The sequence below is a fragment of the Ranitomeya variabilis genome, chromosome 1, assembly GCF_051348905.1.
Source record: "Ranitomeya variabilis isolate aRanVar5 chromosome 1, aRanVar5.hap1, whole genome shotgun sequence".
NCBI classification, from domain to species: domain Eukaryota; kingdom Metazoa; phylum Chordata; class Amphibia; order Anura; family Dendrobatidae; genus Ranitomeya; species Ranitomeya variabilis.
The window spans coordinates 853,946,450-853,965,222 of NC_135232.1; the positions used below are offsets into that span (position 1 = coordinate 853,946,450).

Below are 18,773 nucleotides of genomic sequence, written 5' to 3' on the forward strand. Positions count from 1 at the left end.
AGATACACTAGAGAAGCTGAGGCCAAGAAGATAAATGCCCTGTTCTCCTAAGATCCATCCAAGGTGTATTCCCAACTAAAGAGTAACAGCACAAAGGCAGCAACTCCACCAATAGCAGAGACTGAACATATGGGAGGAGAAAACACACAACACCAGTGCAATGTGGCTGAAAGATCTGAGAATAACACAGCATTCAGCTAGAGCAAGAACCAGTCACCATTACAGAAGCAGACATCCAACAGCGGGTCAAGAACATGAAGAGCTGGACAGCAACTGCTGTCCAGACATGATTCACACCTAATGGCTAAAGATATTAACAGCAGTACATGAACGCATGGCTAAGCAGATGAACCAACTGCTAGAAGTTGGCCACCACCCAGCTTGCCCAAAACAAGAAAGAACAGTGCTGATCATGAAGGATCCTCACAAAGGAACAGTTCCATCCAACTACCGCCCAACAACAACATGGAAACTCCTGTCAGGCATCTTAGCCACCAAGCTACAGAACCATATGAGCCAGTACATGAATCCAGCTCAGAAAGGCATTGGGACCAACAGCAGGGGCTCCAAGCACCAGCTCCTAGTAGATAGAGCAGTTGCTCAAGACTCAAGGTCCAGACAGACCAATACCAGCACAGCCTGGATTGACTACAGCAAAGCCTATGACTCAATGCCACACACATGGATTTGTGAATGCTTGACTCTCTACAATTTCAACAAGAAATTAAGAACCTTCCTCAAACTCAATGGGGCTATGGACAACAACATTAGAAATAAACTCAAGACAACTAGCACAAGTGACCATCAAATGCAGCATATACCACCAAGGTGATGCACTGTCACCATTGCAGTTCTGCATAGGCTTGAACCCCCTCAGTCAGATAATTACAGAGTATGGCTATGGATACAAGTTCAAGAGTGGAAGCACCAGCAGCCACCTCCTCTACATGGATGATATCAAGCTGTATGCGAAAAACAAAGCGAGACATCAATTCACTGATCCACCGGACAAGGATCTACAGTGAAGACATCGAGATGTCCTTCGGACTGGAGAAGTGCGACCAGTTGCTAATAAAGAGACGCAAGGTAGTCAAGACTGATGGAGTGGAATTACCAGCAGGGCACATAGCAGATGTACTCGTACAGACATGCTACAAGTACCTCGGCATCCCACAGTGATATAGTAACCCTGATGTGGAGGCAAGGAAAGCAGCAACATCTAAATACCATCAAAGGGTAACAGGTCCTGGAGAGCCAGCTCAATGGGAAGAATAAAATCCGCGCCATCAATATGCCCTGCCAGTTATCAAATACCCTGCTGGCATAGTGTGCTGGCACAAAGAAGAGATGGAAGTTGCTTACCAACCAGACATTGTGATAGTAGACAAGGATCAGAAGACAGCAATGATAATCAATGTGGCAGTGCCAAATGACAGCTACATCAGAAAGAAGGAATATGAGAAGCCGGAGAAATACCAAGATGGATGGGCGAGAAGGAATATATACTGTACATATATATGAACAAAGGGATAGGAAGAGGAATTCAACCCCCTGATAAACTCCGCTCTTTCAAAAATGCAACAAGCATACATCCTGTGCTCAGCCCTACAATGCAGGATCCCATTAACTAAAAGAACTACACAGGTATGAAACTTAAAACTTCAACCATGCATTATGGTCTGTCCCTCCCCGCCCTAAGGGGTTCCAGGGAAATCTTGGCTAATGTATATGGGAAGGGACGGACCCTTACTCCCCATAAAACAAATCATAACTCTGGCAACCCTCAACCCTAATAAGTACAAAACACACAAGGTTTGGATGGCAAAATGGCCACAGTTTTATTTTAATCTCAGGATTATTCAACCAATGTTGGAGTAAGGTGGAGTACTTGGTTGCAGGGATTCCCAGATACTGTGATATCCCAGCTGTCCGACCTACTTTACCAGGTCGGATAGCCGAAAGAGCTACCATATCACATCCTTCAGGCTGGCCCTCCATAACTGAGCATGTTCACCACCATGAGATTTTAAATCCTTTATTAGGTCAGATTAGTCCATCGTAACTTCCACCTGACTACCAAAGAGGCCATTTGACACCTTAAATGAACTTACTTCCACCACCCAGTAATAGGAAATTCTGAAATTCATCATAATAAAAGATGAATCACCATATAGAGAAACCCCCACCATCAGTGAATACATAATATATATTCACTGATGCATGGTCTACATTTCAGGGTGCCCCATATTACCACTGCATTGTCATATCTATCCTAGAATATATAGCTTATACTTAGATGATCCCTATTGGACTTTGATTGGTTTTGACAACACTGTGCTCGTACATTGGTGAGGAATTGCTGCGTTTCACTATTGTAAGCTACTTTAAAATTCTGAATAAATTAGTGATTTTAGTTTGAAATTGTATTGCACTTTGTCTCCTTGGGTTTTGCCTCCCGCGAGAACCCTGTTTTTAGTTTATCGTACATGTCAAAGTCTGTTACCAAACATATAAGAAAAGATTGATACCTCTTGTCTGCCACCAGAGCAGGCCAATGATAATGGTGTGTCTTTGGTCCTTTCAGACTGAGCTTCTATGTCAGCACCATTGTCCAGCAAAATCTCGACCACGCCAACATGACCAGCAGTTGCAGCCAAGATAAGTGGTGTAAAACCTATAAATTTAAACAAACAAAAAAAGATTAAAAGTGCGATACATTGGGCAAATTACAATATACAGAATTCATTAGCTGGCATTCCCAGTCCTTTACAAGCCGCTTATATATAGAGAAACATAGAGAAGAGCTTTTTTTCCTTCGGGCAGGATCCAATCATATATTTAGCAATAGATACATAGTTATTGCAATGGCCATCAATATGGCATCCAAGCTACAGATGGTAAATCTGCCCTGTTCTCAATGGAAGGATACCTTTACCTTTCTTATCTCTGTGTTCAATATTGGCTCCCCTTTCCAGAAGAGTCTGCACCAGCTCTTCATGGCCACCAGCACAAGCAAGGGTTAAAGCGGTATCGTGGTTACTTTCAGTCTATTGGAAAAGAGAACTACTTCATTAAAATACATAGACTTACAACCCAGCCTAATAAGACAGATCCTAAACAGATTGTGAACAGGGCAACCAAAAGGAAAATGGGCTAGCTTAACGCAACACCTTTCTGAAAATTCGTAGCGTTGTGAGTATGTCCATATAACGATACCAATCCATATTGTAGCAATGTCAGTGGTAGCTCAAGATGTATTTACAAGCATAATTCCTAGATTCTGACCATAAAATCCAACAGGAAACAATGTATAGCTTAAAGGGTAACTCTAAACTGGACATTAATGGAATCGCCACAACAAACATCATACAAGTCTGAAAGATGTGGGTTTCCACTACTTCCAAGAACTGCAGCTAGTGGAAAAAAAAGTATCCTTGAAAGGTGGCTTCCATATTCAGTCAAAAGAATAAATTAAAAGTGTGGCCACATATGGGTGTGTTACTTTCCGTCCACTTCCATGGGAGCAGCTTATCACATATCTTACCTGTGCATCAATATCTATGGAGGGGTAGATTGGTAACATGGCTGAAGGAGATATAATGGGACTTGGAGTTGGCGTCTGAGGTTGGGATATGGAAGTTGCAATGCTGTGGGTAGGAGTGTTTGAGATTGCAGACGTTCTTCCACTCACTGCTGTTGAATAAAATATCTCAACTTAGTAGTGCTATAAAAGAATAAGGTATGCAGTTGCATTAAAAGTTTAATACAAGGTCGGAGGTGAAACTTTGATAAGTAGGTGCTCAAAATCACTAAACATTTACCATCTCTGAATTATGGCTCTGCGACCCTCGGAATTGTGGCTCCTGTATGATGGAAGCCACAATGCTCTGCCGGATCTGTCACTTGGAGGCCCCAAGGGTTGTCCAGGTATGGGGAGCTTTTCAATAACAAAGTCATGGAGAGAACCTAAACCTACCAATCAATAGCCAAAGCATTAATATGCTAAGGCAATGGGACCTGGTTACTGGAAGCATTTCCATGCTTCAATTCTTCCATTGTTCTGAATATAAAGTGGTGACTCTGGAACAAGTGCCATATAAGATTACACAGCACTCGATGCTCACAGGCTATACCATTACGTATGGACAGGAAGTCCGCTTTATACATCATGCAACTACTGATGAGCAAGCGTGCTCGAATAACGTGCTATTTTAGCCTGCTCGAGTGTTATTCGGGTATCTCAGGCGTGCTCGAATAATATGTTCAAGTCCCTAGAGCTTCATGATTCCCGGCTGTTAGACAGCCTCAACACATGCAGGGATTGCCTATTTGTTTAGCAGCCGCAGGGACTCGAACGTACTATCCAGGCACACCCACGACACTAGGTTAGCACCTGAGCATGTTCGGATAATACGTTATCAGAGCACATTCACTCATCACTAGTAACAACCATATAGACCAGAAAGCTTAGGGTAATTAATTCATTTAATTTCTGTGCCTTGTTAGGGAATGTAATTCTTTCCATATACTGACCCAACTACCCTATAGGCCTGTATATTTAAAGAGTAGCAGTCATTTCAATATGTACTTTATAAACTAATAGGACACATGAAAAAAGCAACTTTGTAATAGGTCTCAGAGACATCTGCTTCTTTCTCCACCAGGACTGATCAGTCATTCTTCAAGTGCTCAATTTACTGGTAAGATCTGTATTCAGTGAAGACAGATGATTACATGACAGATAGGAGATGAGAGCTGCTACTAATAGGATTCTATGTAGATGGGAAGGGGAAGAGAAGGCCTCCTTCTCCCCTTTATATCGATGCTTACCAAATTCTAGTTCTCACGGCCCCCCAACAGATATTACCTGGTATCCTTAATATTGCACTGGTGATGGAATAATCATGACATGAGAAAATGCCACGTTTTCTCATGTGCAATACGAAGAAAATCCTGAAAACATGACCTATTGGGACTGGAGCTTGGGGAACACTGACCTACATAGAATCTTCTCAGTAGCAACTGATAACTTTTCCAATACTATTTAGAGGGAAGACGCTAGAGGCAAAACATCTTCGTGGCAATTGTTCTTCATCTCAGTAATGTAAGAATCTGTCTTCACTGCATACAGATTTTACCCAGAAATTCAGGATTTGGAAAATGACTGATTAGTCCTGGTGGAGAGAGAAGCAGATTCCTCTGAATTGATATATGACAAAGTTGCTTATTTTCATTGAGTTATGACATAAAAATTAAAGTGACAGTTCCTCTTTGTGGAGATCTAAACCTACGAGCAGTGTACATTACCTGGTGTGTAAACTACACTGCGTGCAGAATTATTAGGCAAGTTGTATTTTGATCACATGATACTTTTTATACATGTTGTCCTACTCCAAGCTGTTCAGGCTTAAGAGCCATCTACCACATAAGTAAATCAGGTACATCTCTGTAATGAGGAGGGGTGTTGTCTAATGACATCAAAACCCTATATAAGGTGTGCTTAGTTATTAGGCAACTTCCTTTCCTTTGGCAAAATGAGTCAGAAGAGAGATTTGACGGGCTCGGAAAAGTCCAAAATTGAGAGATGTCTTGCAGAGAGATGCAGCAGTCTTGAAATTGCCAAACTTTTGAAGCGTGATCATCGAACAATCAAGCGTTTCATGGCAAATAGCCAACAGGGTCACAAGAAGTGTTTTGGGCAAAAAAGGCGCAAAATAACTGCCCATGAATTGAGGAAAATCAAGCGTGAAGCTGCCAAGATGCCATTTGCCACCAGTTTTGCCATATTTCAGAGCTGAACGTTACTGGAGTAACAAAAAGCAAAAGGTGTGCGATACTCAGGGACATGGCCAAGGGAAGGAAGGTGAAAAACAACCACCTTTGAACAACATAAGATAAAACGTCAAGACTGGGCCAAGAAATATTTTAAGACTGACTTTTCAAAGGTTTTATGGACTGATCAAATGAGAGTGACTCTTGATGGCCGAGAAGGATGGGCCAGAGGCTGGATCAGTAACGGGCAGAGAGCTCCGACTCAGACGCAAGCAAGGTGGAGATGGGGTACGGGTATGGGCTGGTATCATCAAAGATGAACTTGTGGGACCTTTTCGGGTTGAGGATGGAGTGAAGCTCAACTCCCAGACCTACTGCCAGTTTCTGGAAGACAACTTCTTCAAGCAGTGGTACAGGGAGAAGTCGGTATCGTTCAAGAAAGACATGATTTTCATGCAGGACAATGTTCCATCACATGCCTCCAACTGCTCCACAGCGTGGCTGGCCAGTAAGGGTATGTGCACACGATGCGGATCCGCAGCGGATTTTACAGCGCAGAAACGCTGCAGATCCGCACTGTGATGTACAGTACAATGTTAGTTAATGGGAAAATAAAAAAAAGATGTGCAGACGGTGCCGAAAAATCAGTGTGGAATTGATGCGGATTTCAAAGAAGTGCATGTCACTTCTTTTGTGCGGATCTGCAGCGTTTCTGCACCCCTCCATGTTAAAAATCCGAAGTGGCAAAATCCGCACAAAATCCGCAGCAATTCTGCGGCAAATCCACGGCTGCGGACTCTGCCAGGAGCTGCGGATTTTGTGCAGAAAATTTTGCACTTCTTTTCTTACGTGTGCACATAGCCTTAAGGTCTCAAAGAAGAAAAAATAGTGACATGGCCCCCTTGTTCACCTGATCAGAACCCCATAGAGAACCTGTGGTCCCTCATAAAATATGAGATCTACAGGGAGGGAAAACCGTACACCTCTCGGAACAGTGTCTGGGAGGCTGTGGTGGCTGCTGCACGTAATGTTCATCGTAAACAGATCAAGCAACTGACAATCTATGGATGGAAGGCTGCCGAGTGTCATCATAAAAAAAGGTGGCTATATTGGTCACTAATTTTTGGGGGGTTTGTTTTTGCATGTCAGAAATGTTTATTTCTAAATTTTGTGCAGTTATATTGGTTTACCTGGTGAAAATAAACAAGGGAGATGGGAATATATTTGGTTTTTATTAAGTTGGCTAATAATTCTGCACAGTAATAGTTACCTGCACAAACAGAAATCCTCCGATAGTTAAATCTAAAAAAAATCCCACTACAACTTCCACAAATATTAAGCTTTGATATTTATGAGTCTTTTGGGTTGGTTGAAAACATAGTTGTTGATCAATAATAAAAAAAATAATTCTCAAATACAACTTGCCTAATACTCCTGCACACAGCGTACACTTTAATACACCTAAAACCTGCCTTATATCACAGTAGAAGCCACAATGCCAGGAACTGTGGCAATGTCTGCAGTGCTATACGAGCCATTACAGGGAGGGCAAAGGAAACTAAGGGTATGTTTCCACGGTAAGTATTCTCTGCGGATTGGACACTGCGTACAGCCGCAGCATCCAGATGTTACAGAATAGTGGATGGGATTTTATGAAATCCTGTCTCCACTATGCGTGCATGGACGCCTCCAGCTTCCATGTGTATATGTACATGTGGCGCGTCTGTTTAGACCGCAGCATCTATCTTGCGGAGACGCTCAGTCTCCACAAGATAAATATCACTGTCCTATGTATAGGATGCGGTGATTCCACATGGTTCAATTAACACGTGCGGAATCACCGTGCGTACAAAAGCCGGCAGCGCTTTGGATGGAGCTGCATCCAAAGCGCTGTCAATCTGGACCGTGGAAACATACCCCAAGGATTCTATGCACTTTATTACAGAGCAACCAAATGGTCACTTTTGTGGTAACAATTTTGTCCAGCATGGAAAGTAAGGAAGTTTTGCCGATCACCTTATTAGATTTGTTGTCATTTCCAGGAATAAATTCCCTGTAAGTGGCTTTCACATACCTGCTTTTCCCCAGCTGGATTTCAGAAGATACTTATTCAGAGTACAGATGATGGCAGTGACAGGGTCGGCACCCGTGTCCTCTTCTGAGTGTTTTGCTTATCCCTAGAGTTCATGAGAGACCGGTTTGGAAGCTACTCGCATACAATTTACTTACAGGAACAGTGAAATTCCCTAATAAACTGGTTTGGAAAGTTTCATAACCATCCATGCTGGAGAAAAATATTAATCAAAATAAATACTCTTAAATAATGTTTGTGTTTTTTTCTGTTTAGTGGCTACTGTGAACGTGTGCTTACGTGCTGCGTGCGCCCAGTGCATATAAAGGTGTGGCCTGCCTTTCCTTGAGCTGGGCATTATTGATGTGGTCTCCCACGGCTGTGTGTCCACTGGTTGAGCCCAGTCCATCTCAGCCCTTATCTACATGAATGTCACTTGACAAATCTTAAGGTTTTTAATATTAGAGTTAGGACTGTCCCAATTACGGTCACCATGGAGTGGCAGGATGGCGTTCACATTTTTTTTTTTTATCAAAAACCATATTAACTAAATACCGTCTATTATTTTCGTGCACTATGCTATTTATTTGCTGCAGGGTATTTAATCATTAGGTTTAGGTCTTTGTTTTTTTCTGTTTAGTGGCTAGTGTGAACATGCGCTTACATGCCGCATGCACACCAATTTATATCCCAGTGCATACCTTTGGGATTTTTGTAATCTCTTAAATAAGGAGTAACCTTCGACTCGGCCCCGTCCTTCAAAAAGCACATCCAAGCTCTTTCCACCTCCTGTCACCTCCAGCCCAAAAATATCTCCAGAATCCGTCCTTTCCTCAACCTTAAATCTACTAAAATGCTTGTGCATGCCCTCATCTCCCGCAACATCCTTTTCTGCAGCCTCCCTGCTAACACCCTTGCCCCTCTCCAGTCTATCCTTAACTCTGCTGCCCGACTAATTCATCTCTCTCCTTGCTACTCCCCCGCTTCCCCCCTCTGCAAATCTCTTCACTGGCTCCCATTCCCTCAGCGTATCCAGTTCAAATTACTAATACTGACTTACAAAGCCATCCATAACCTGTCTCCTCCATATATCTCTGAACTAATCTCCCGATATCTTCCCTCACGTAATCTCCGGTCCTCCCAAGACCTCCTTCTCTCCTCCACACTTATTCGCTCCTCATCCAATCGCCTCCAAGACTTCTCCCGAATATCCCCCATCCTCTGGAATTCTCTGCCTCAACACGTCCGGTTATCCACCACATTCGGATCCTTCAGACGGAACCTGAAAACTCATCTCTTCAGGAAAGCCTACAGCCTGACCTGACCCCGCTGCCTCCTCATCACCACCGAAGCTACCGCCTCACCAACACCGGAGCTCTTGCAACCCCCAGCCTACTGTCTCCTCCCCCATAATTCTGCAGAATGTAAGCCCGCAAGGGCCAGGGTCCTTGTCCCTCTGTATCAGTCTGTCATTGTTAGTTTGTTAACTGTAAGTGATATCTGTTAACTTGTATGTAACCCCTTCTCATGTACAGCACCATGGAATCAATGGTGCTTTATAAATAAATAATAAAAATAAGGTCTAGGGCCCTATTAGCAGGACAGGCCACCTATTTAGTCATAATTACACCAAACAAAATGTGTAATTCGGCACATCTCCATTCTAGAGGAAAGAGTCAGCAACTTGCCTAATTTCCTCACTCCCAAAGGCCTCGTTCACACGTCCATGACTTATCTTGCGTGTAAAAACACAGTTACTTAGTGTTTTGAATTCGAGTTTATAGTTGATTTTTCACTTCAGGTAAAAAAGAAAAAAAAACAAACCTACAAAATTTCCCATCCATGACACATTACTTCACAGACCTCTAGACTTGTATGGGTAATTGAATTTTTTTTTTTTTTTCTTTTTTTGCAGCTCCATAGAACATAAAAGAAGTGCCGTTTAGATTCAGTGAAAAATATTGCAGAATACACAAGTCACTTATGGATGTGTGGAATGAGGCTTGGAGAGACATTTTACACCTTTTATTCTCTTTTTAGCGAGGTCTACAAAGTTTATTCTGGTTTTTGGTAAAAACAGGAAGCCTCTCCTGCTGGCAAATCCATTAAGTTTTAGCAAAACTGAAGCAAATCAAGCGTTTCATTATATAAAACAACCAGTTACAGTATGGAAAAGTAGCATTTGATACACTGCCAATTTTGGTAAGTTTTGCCACCTAAAAAGAATGGAGAGGTCTGTAATCTTTATCGTAGGTACACTTCAACTGAGAATCTTAAAAATAAAATTAGCAAATCATATTGTTGATTTTTCCATAATTAATTTGCTTGTTATTGCACGAAATACGAATTTGATACAATAGAAAAACAGAGCTTAATATTTGATACAAAAACCTGTGTTTGTGCAAACTTGGTCAAGAACTACAGGGTCTGATCTCTGTAATTGCACACTGCAGCAGGGATGTTGGCCCATTCCTGGCTGTCACTGGGCAACATTGAGCTTCAGCTCCCTCCAAAGATTTTCTAGGCCACTCCAGGACCTTGAAATACTAATGACGGATCCACTTCTTAAATTGCCCTGGCTATGTGTTTCAGGTCACTGTCATGCTGGAAGATCCAGCCACAACCCATCTTCAATTCTCTTAGGCTACGTTCACATTTGCGGTCAGCGCCGCCGCGTCGGGCGCCGCAGCGGCGCCGCATGCGTCATGCGCCCCTATATTTAACATGGGGGCGCATGGACATGCGTTGTGCTGCGTTTTGCGCCGCATGGCCGCAAGCGTTGGACGCAAGAAATGCTTCAAGTTGCATTTTTTTTGCGTCCAACTTTCGGACAAAAAGGACGCATGCGGCGCAAAACGCAGCGTTTTAGCGTGCGTTTTGCCGCGTTTTTGTTTGCGTTGTGCGCTGCGGCGCACAACGCAAATGTGAACGTAGCCTTAGGGTACTGTCACACAGTGCAATTTTGATCGCTACGACGGCACGATTCGTGACGTTCTAGCGATATCGTTACGATATCGCAGTGTCTGACACGCTACTGCGATCAGACATCACGCTGAGAATCGTACGTCGTAGCAGATCGTTTGGAACTTTCTTTCGTCGCTTGATCACCCGCTGACATCGCTGGATCGTTGTGTGTGACAGCGATCCAGCGATGTGTTCGCTTGTAACCAGGGTAAACATCGGGTAACTAAGCGCAGGGCCGCGCTTAGTAACCCGATGTTTACCCTGGTTACAAGCGTAAACGTTAAAAAAACAAACAGTACATACTTACATTCCGGTGTCTGTCCCCGGCGTCTCAGCTTCTCTGCACTGTGTGAGCGCGTGCCGGCCGGAAAGCGAGTACAGCGGTGACGCGGTGACGTCACCGCTCTGCTTTCCGGCTATGGTGCTCACACAGTGCAGAGAAGCTGAGACACCGGGGACAGACACCGGAATGTAAGTATGTACTGTTTGGTTTTTTTTAACGTTTACGCTGGTAACCAGGGTAAACATCGGGTTACTAAGCGCGGCCCTGCGCTTAGTAACCCGATGTTTACCCTGGTTACCCGGGTACTTCGGCATCGCTCCAGCGCCGTGATTGCAAAGTGCGACCGCAGTCTACGACGCTGGAGCGATAATCATACGACGCTGTGACGTCACGGATCGTGCCGTCGTAGCGACGAAAATTGCACTGTGTGACAGTACCCTTACTGAGGGAAGGAGGTTGTTGGGCAAAATCTTGCGATACATAACCCCATTCAATATAAAGCAGTCGTCCTGTCACCTTTGCAGAAAAACACTCCCAAAGTATGATGTTTCCCTCACCATGCTTCATGGTTGGGACGATGTTCTTGGGGGGTTGTACTAGTCCTACTTCCTCCAAACACAGTAAGTGGTGTTAATAACAAAAAAGTTGTATTTTGGTCTCATCTGACCATAACATTCTCCCATGACCCTCTGGATAATTCAGATGGCCACTGTCAAACTTCAAACGGGCCTGGACATGTGCTGGCGTGAGCAGGGGAACCTTGCAAGTTCTGCGGGATTTTATTCCATGATGGTGTAGCGTGTTACTAACGGTAATGTTGGGGACTATGGTCCAAGCTCTCTTCAGGTCATTGTCCAGGTCCTCCTGTGTAGTGCTGGGCCGATTCCTGACCTTTATCAGAATCATCCTTACCCCACAATGCAAGATCTTCCATGGAGCCCAAAACCAAGTGAGATTGACAGTCATCTTGTGTTTCTTCCATTTTCTAATAATTGTGCCAACAGTTGTTGCCTCTCACCAAGCTGCTTGACTATTGTGTTGTAGCCCATCCCAGCCTTGTGCAGGTCTACAATGTTTTCTCTGGTGTCCTTAGACAGCTCTGTGGTTTTGGCCATAGTGGAGAGGTTGGAGTGTGATTTAGTATGTGGACAGGTGTCTTTTATACAGGTAACGAGCTCAAACAGGTGCAATTAATACAGGTAATGACAGGTTTGTATTTTTAGATTCTGTCTCTCACAGGTGAAGTGCACCTACAATATAAATTACAGACCTCTCCATTCTCTGCAAGTGGGAAAACTTGCAAAATCAGTAGTGTATCAAATACTTATATTCCCCACTGAATATAATCAAGTTCTCATGGATTTGAAGGTCTCTGCATGGGGTCAGTGAATGGAAACTGTCATTTACGTGACAAAATCTGTCCGAGTAATGAGATGATCACAGATGCGCAGGACTTATAGCAGCCACTGGACAGTTAGGATGAGGTAACATGGTAAGCAAAAACTGCACCCACCTGGCGGCGGACAAGGGCTGTACAACTATTTAGAAAAGTTTCCCCTACATGGTCAACTGCAACTGTCTCAGATCTCCGATTTATCAGAAGCCGTGCACTAGGACAAATTATTCCAAAACAATACAAATTTGCTTTTGCTTCACTGCAAGCAGAGATGTTAAAATCCACGAGAAATTGATACAGAAAATATGAAACTTATTACATAATGAATGCGCTTCAGTTGCAGTGTACAGGATAATCATAGAAGTTCAAACTCCAAAAATCTTAACATATGTTACAGTATGTTCACACTGCGGGTCTGTTGAAAAAAAAATGTTAGAAAAAGTGGTAAGAAAACAATCAAAATAATGGTTTTATTAATTAGCATGTAAAAACAACTTGCTATTCATATATTCTGGCTTTTGAAAGTTTTTTTTTTTTTTTTTTTTTTTTAACTTTTTAGGCTTTGAAATATGCCAAGCAGTTAAAAGAAGTGCCATGAACATGCTTCTGCCGTGTTCTGCTAGGAAGGCCATCATTACTTTACAATAGAAGTCAATGAAAAGGTTAAAAAGACGCCTGAAATGTGCCCAGGAGTTTGAAAAATATTTAGAATTTAGAGTCCTCAGTGGTTGATACCTTTAATGGCTAACTGAAAAGATTGTAAATTGCAAGCTTTCGAGACTACTCAGGTCTCTTCATCAGGCATAGAATAACACAAAATCTGAAGAATCACATTTATGCACAACACAGCACAGAAAACTCCAGAGAATAGGGGCTATTCCGAAAAATTATTCTGCTTGAAAAACTGCAATAGATGAGAAATAAAGGTAGTTCAGAAACCTGGCTGCCAAATGTCTAAAAGTGTTATCACTTATAAAGCTGGAGCATGAATGTGGTTTATTTCCTGAAAGCATTTTTAGGTTTTCAAACCTCTTCATCAGGACCAAGCCACATGGTGTTGTCCTGATGAAGAGGTTTGAAAACCTTGAAACGCATTGATGAAATAAACCGCATTCAGGTTTCATCTTAGTGTGTGATCATACCTTTGGACCGTGTGGTCTCTGAACCACCGTGTTCCTCATCTATTACACCGTATCTCATTGGTGGTCCCGCAGCAGCCTTTACATGCTTCTATAGGAGTTGTGACTGTCACAACCCTATCAGGTGAGTGCACCTTTCATTTTCTATACTGCTCGGTTACTGAGTAAGACCCTATTTTGCTCTTTCTTGTCTCGCCAACATTTTTTTTTTACAGCTGGAAAAAGACGCAGTGTGAACATACTGCTTCACATTTATAGGCAAGATATGGACACATTACTGGAGACATTTGGAGACTTATAGCAATCTTGGGGTCAGGAAATTATAGCATGGAAGACAAAAAAAGACCTGAAAAGTTAGTTGCCATTAACTACCTGACTCGTGGGATTTGGCACGTTAAGTGGATTTTCAAGGCCTTCTAACAAAAGGCCATTAATATAAAGTTTGGTGGGGAAGGAGGGGGATTACTATATCCCATCAGCAGACTAAAGCTTCAGAGAAGAGCCCAGCTGCTTTTTTGTTTAGTGCTGTTCACTTCATAGTGACTGTGAATGGTATTGCAGCAGCAGAGCTGTAGAACCAGGCATAATCCAATACCAAATGGATGGCGTTGTGCCTGGTAAACAAAGGGAACCTGTCATCAGGTTTGGCCAATATACGTTATGGCCATCACCTTTCAGGGCTGATATACAGCATTCAATAATGCTCCTGTCTGATGCCGAGGAGACTGACTCAATGACGGAGGGACACGCCATCCACATGAAGCAAGAAGGAGGGAGGTGATAAGATGGGAGGTGCCAGACGAGGACCAGCGGCGCCTATCAGACTGGACTGCCCCGCAGGTGAGTTTAATAAAAGTTATTTTTCCTCTCTTACAGGTCGGGTTGGGGGCAGATATACAGCATTATAAAATGCTGCATATCATCCGTGAAAGGTCATAGCTGTATCTTATATTGGAAAAACTGATGACACGTTCCCTTTAAAAGGGACAGTTTATTGAGCATTATGGCCCCTTCAGTCTGCTGATAACCGTGGGATGCCTGGAGATGGGCATTCTTGTTTTTGGTTGTACTCCAAATGGTATTCACCAATATGAGGAATGGAGACAGTAGCGGACGTGCAGATGAGGGACAATCATTGATTCAAAGAAAAAACATTTTTACATCACTAAATAAAACTAATAGCCTGTTGGCTGGACTGTCTTACAATGAAACACTGGCCAGCATGGAGTTGTGCACTGCATCACTGAGGCGGCATTTTCTCCCCAGATCTGGCATCCCACAACCTGGCCATAGCCCTGAACAACTCGCCTAAAACACACTGCTCTAGTTCGTGTCACTGACAGCAGCAGCCACAAGCACCTTAGAAGCATTCAGATAGTCAGCCCTTGTGCAAACTAAAAGTACCATTAGTCTGTCCCACTGACAAAACTCACTGGACTGTGGGATGGGAAGGGTCAACATAAAACATGAATGCACTGCAAAACTACTGCAGACTCTAGCGGACATGTTTCATAAAGTAGGCATGCTAAACAAGCAAAGCAATGGACAACCCCTTCTTAATTAAATGCTGTATTTCTCAGTTACTTACTTACCTCACACACACCGACATCTTCCTGGTAATGTCGGTGTTCACATTACATTGGCTGCTGCGTTCATGTGGCATAATCACTGGCAGCTCATGGTCTCCAGCGCGCACACCTCCACCCGACAGGGGCACGCAATGGACAACCCCTTAATTAAATGCTGTACTTCTCAGTTACTTACTAACCTCACACACCGACATCTTCCCGGTAATGTCGGTGTTCACATTACATTGGCTGCTACGCTCAAGTGGCATAATCACTGGCAGCTCATGGTCTCCAGCGCGCACACCTCCGCCCGACAGGGGGATGAAATGGACAACCCCTTCTTAATTAAATGCTGTATTTCTCAGTTACTTACCTCACACACCGACATCTTTCCGGTAATGTCGGTGTGCACATTACATTGGCTGCTGCGCTCATGTGGCATAATCACTGGCAGCTCATGGTCTCCAGCGCCTAACAGGGGGACTTGTGATCACTGCTGCCCATTATTGGACACATATGCCACGTGTGCACTGCAGAAAATGCCAGCAGACACAGCACTGCCGTTGCTGAACAGTGCAACACGTACCCATATATTTATTACAAATTAAACTGAGGGACTAAAGGGTGTGGCTTCACAGAAAACGGGGTGCTGCTCTGCTGAAAGGGGTGAGGCTTACCATGTGCCACAATTTTGGTGCAAGTTTCTGGCACAAAGTCAACTAGCAGATTGTTAAAACTTAATAGGGATTGTCCAGGTTTGAGAGTACCATCTGTCTGTGACAGCGTACGATGCATGATTTCCCGGTGTTGCAGGTAGGATTTCCATAAATGTGGTCACGTGCAGAATGGTCTAATCTGGTTTCACTCAATAGAAGAGAACTGAGAGATGTCAGCAAGTGACCATGTGGTCATGTGCGACCATTAAGATTCAGAAGACTTTGCTCTCAAATCTGGACAATGTCTTTAAGACGAGGAAGACTAAAAATGTGCCAAATGTATCATCCAGCAAGAACCACTGACAAATCCGGTACATTGTAAGAGTGCCTAGTCTAACTCTGCACCATAAGGATTAGGCCATACGGCAAGTCTGCCCTCTTCATGTACAAACACAATGATTTAATGAGCAAGCACCACAAATACATTTTTAGAGAGAGCTCGGAACAAATACATTTTTTCAAGAGCATGAAACTAAAGAAACTAATGCAAGACTTGTCACAATGTACACAAAAGTCATTGGCAAATTGAAATAAAAGCACATAGAGCCATTGTGAACCATCATACCCACCTGCCATGATGTCATCCAGCGTGTCAGTGAGGGTCTGAGCAGGACTGGCTATCATTAACCCTTCTTGTGTTTCTGCCAGAACACCTTGCCCCAGCCCTGTTAGCTGTGCTTGCGCCAATTCTTGCTGTCCCACTATAACTCCTTGGAGGTCCGCAAGATTTGCAATGGGCCCAGGGGATAATGAACCTGCTGCCAATGGCAAAACTTGAGGCAATGCCAACGGCTGCATGGGAGTAAATCCCATAGGTACTGCTGCAGTCTGCTGGGAGTCCTGTTTGAGTAGGATGGTGTCAACCTGCTGTAAGTGAGCATAGTCTACCTCTGTGATCTCTTCCCCATCCCCCACTGGAGTTAGCAGGCCAAGATGTTGGCAAGACTGCTGCTGTTGCTGCTGCTGGAGCTGAATTCTCTGGGCTTTCACTTCTAGGTACTGCTTTTTAAGCTGCTGTTGTGTTTTTAATTGGAGCTCCCTTTCTACTTTTTGTAGTTCCTCTAGTATCTTTTGCTTCTTCTGGATCTGCTCCTCGCGGGTTTTATTCAACTCCTCAATCTTTTCCTTCGTCAGCTGATCTGCATGGGCAAGCTCCAGGGACTGTAACTGTGCATTCTTTTCAATGGCTTCTTTGATCCTCTGCTCCAACTCTGTGAGTTTCCCCTGAGCTTCTTCTACAATGCTTTCTGGAGATTGACTGCTGATGTATCCTTGGGCATCTTGGCCGCTGTCTGGCACATTGCCACTGGACTTCTGCTTAGATGCAGCTGTGTGAAAAAGAAACCCCTCAGAACCAAATGGAAGCGCAAAAGGAATGGCAACCGCATGAATGCCACTGCCAGATATGACGGGAGCGGATAGGGCAGGCACAGGAACTACACCCACACTATGACACACATACAAATGGAAAACCCAGAGTGGTTACAGTTCAATGCATTCCCGTAGTATTACAAAACTTAGTCACAGATAATGGGTCTTATGCTCCATGCTTTTATAGTTCTAGATTAGAACCCTACAGTTCACGTCCATCAGACTGCTACATCAAAGGCCGTCACCCAAAGGGAGAACAAAATAGGTTCCTGCCAAGTAAGGAATGTCACCGCCACTTTGCTTCCACAGTTTGAGCGTTAGACAGAGACGGCAGAGCTATGTTAGTAAGGTAACGGGAAGATCGGGAATCTCCAACGTGTCCATTTTCCCAACCTTTGGTTACCAGTGACAAAATATGGATCTCATTCTTACAGAGAGAGACAGATTATATTACATACAAATTTCTACTTTAGTCAGCAATACCAGCTTTATGTAGGACAAGTGTGTGACACGGTAATTAAAGGGAACCAGATTATTCAAAACAAATTACCTCTACCATCTTTGAAGGTGTTGTCCAGACAAAACTGTTACGTTTGCGGTCACTGTGTGACTGCAGACATCCGAATCCCCGATTCCTTTTCCAATTTCAGATCCGGGAGGGTATGTAAGAGTTATACCTACCCCCTGCCAGTGGGCGCAGCCTCACGCTCCATACACTAGTATGGAGTAAGGCCACGCCCTCTAGTCTGACGCGCCCACTGGCCGTCCGCATCACTGGTCGGGACGCGACCTCGGCTCAATACAAGTGTACGGAGCGAGGCTATGCCCACTGGCCGGGGGTATGTGTAACTCACACCCTCTATTCCGGATCGGAAATCGGCAAATCACCGCAGTGCACTGTGCATGCGCAGGGATAATTCATAAGTCTTATCGGTTTTGACCAAACAACCCCTTCAAGGCCTCTGCTACAGTATTCTAGCAACCTGTATCCGGTCCAATGGGTGTCACTGGTCCGGCTTTGGCACCCAAGTCATCCAGTCCCCAATTGCGCTCCTGCACAGTGTATTTCGCTGAGGGCAGAGCAAAGTACTGTAATGTGCATGCGCCTGGGGAGGCCAAAAGGAGCCAATGACCAGGAACTAAAGCTGGCGCATCTGTATTACAATAGCTTACTCTGACCTCAGCAGGACAAAGTGAAGAACACCTGCACAGGAGCGCGATTCAGGGACACGGTGTGAAGGACGTAGGATGTGTCATCCACGTGAAGCAAGCAGGAGTACGGGTTGGCAATGAGGTGGCACCAAAGCAAAACCAGTGAGGCCCATTGGACTGCGCAATATGGGTGTGGGGATGATAAAGAGTAATTTTGGGACTATGTAGTGATTGGTATACATCTTGCTAGACTAAAATATACGTAAATGGTGGCGCAAAGTGTCCAATGCTATAAATCCTTGCAGCGATACCAAACAAACCTCCACACACAGTTTGTAATC

The 18,773-nt window shown here is 43.9% G+C and overlaps 1 protein-coding gene across 9 annotated transcripts in view; it reads right to left on the reverse strand.

Annotated features, from left to right (window-relative positions):
* ANKRD17 (ankyrin repeat domain 17) overlaps positions 1–18,773 on the reverse strand; it is a 173,705-nt gene that overhangs the window by 43,638 nt on the left and 111,294 nt on the right. For 6 of the 9 annotated variants that reach the window (XM_077276900.1, XM_077276871.1, XM_077276880.1 and 3 more), the window contains 4 exons: positions 16,479–17,237; positions 3,545–3,693; positions 2,936–3,047; positions 2,529–2,674 (listed from right to left, as the gene is read on the reverse strand). In XM_077276900.1, the coding sequence (XP_077133015.1) occupies positions 2,529–2,674; positions 2,936–3,047; positions 3,545–3,693; positions 16,479–17,237 (1,166 nt within the window). The remainder of the gene's footprint in view (positions 1–2,528; positions 2,675–2,935; positions 3,048–3,544; positions 3,694–16,478; positions 17,238–18,773) is intronic. The other 3 variants (XM_077276889.1, XM_077276938.1, XM_077276930.1) reach the window with 3 other exon arrangements.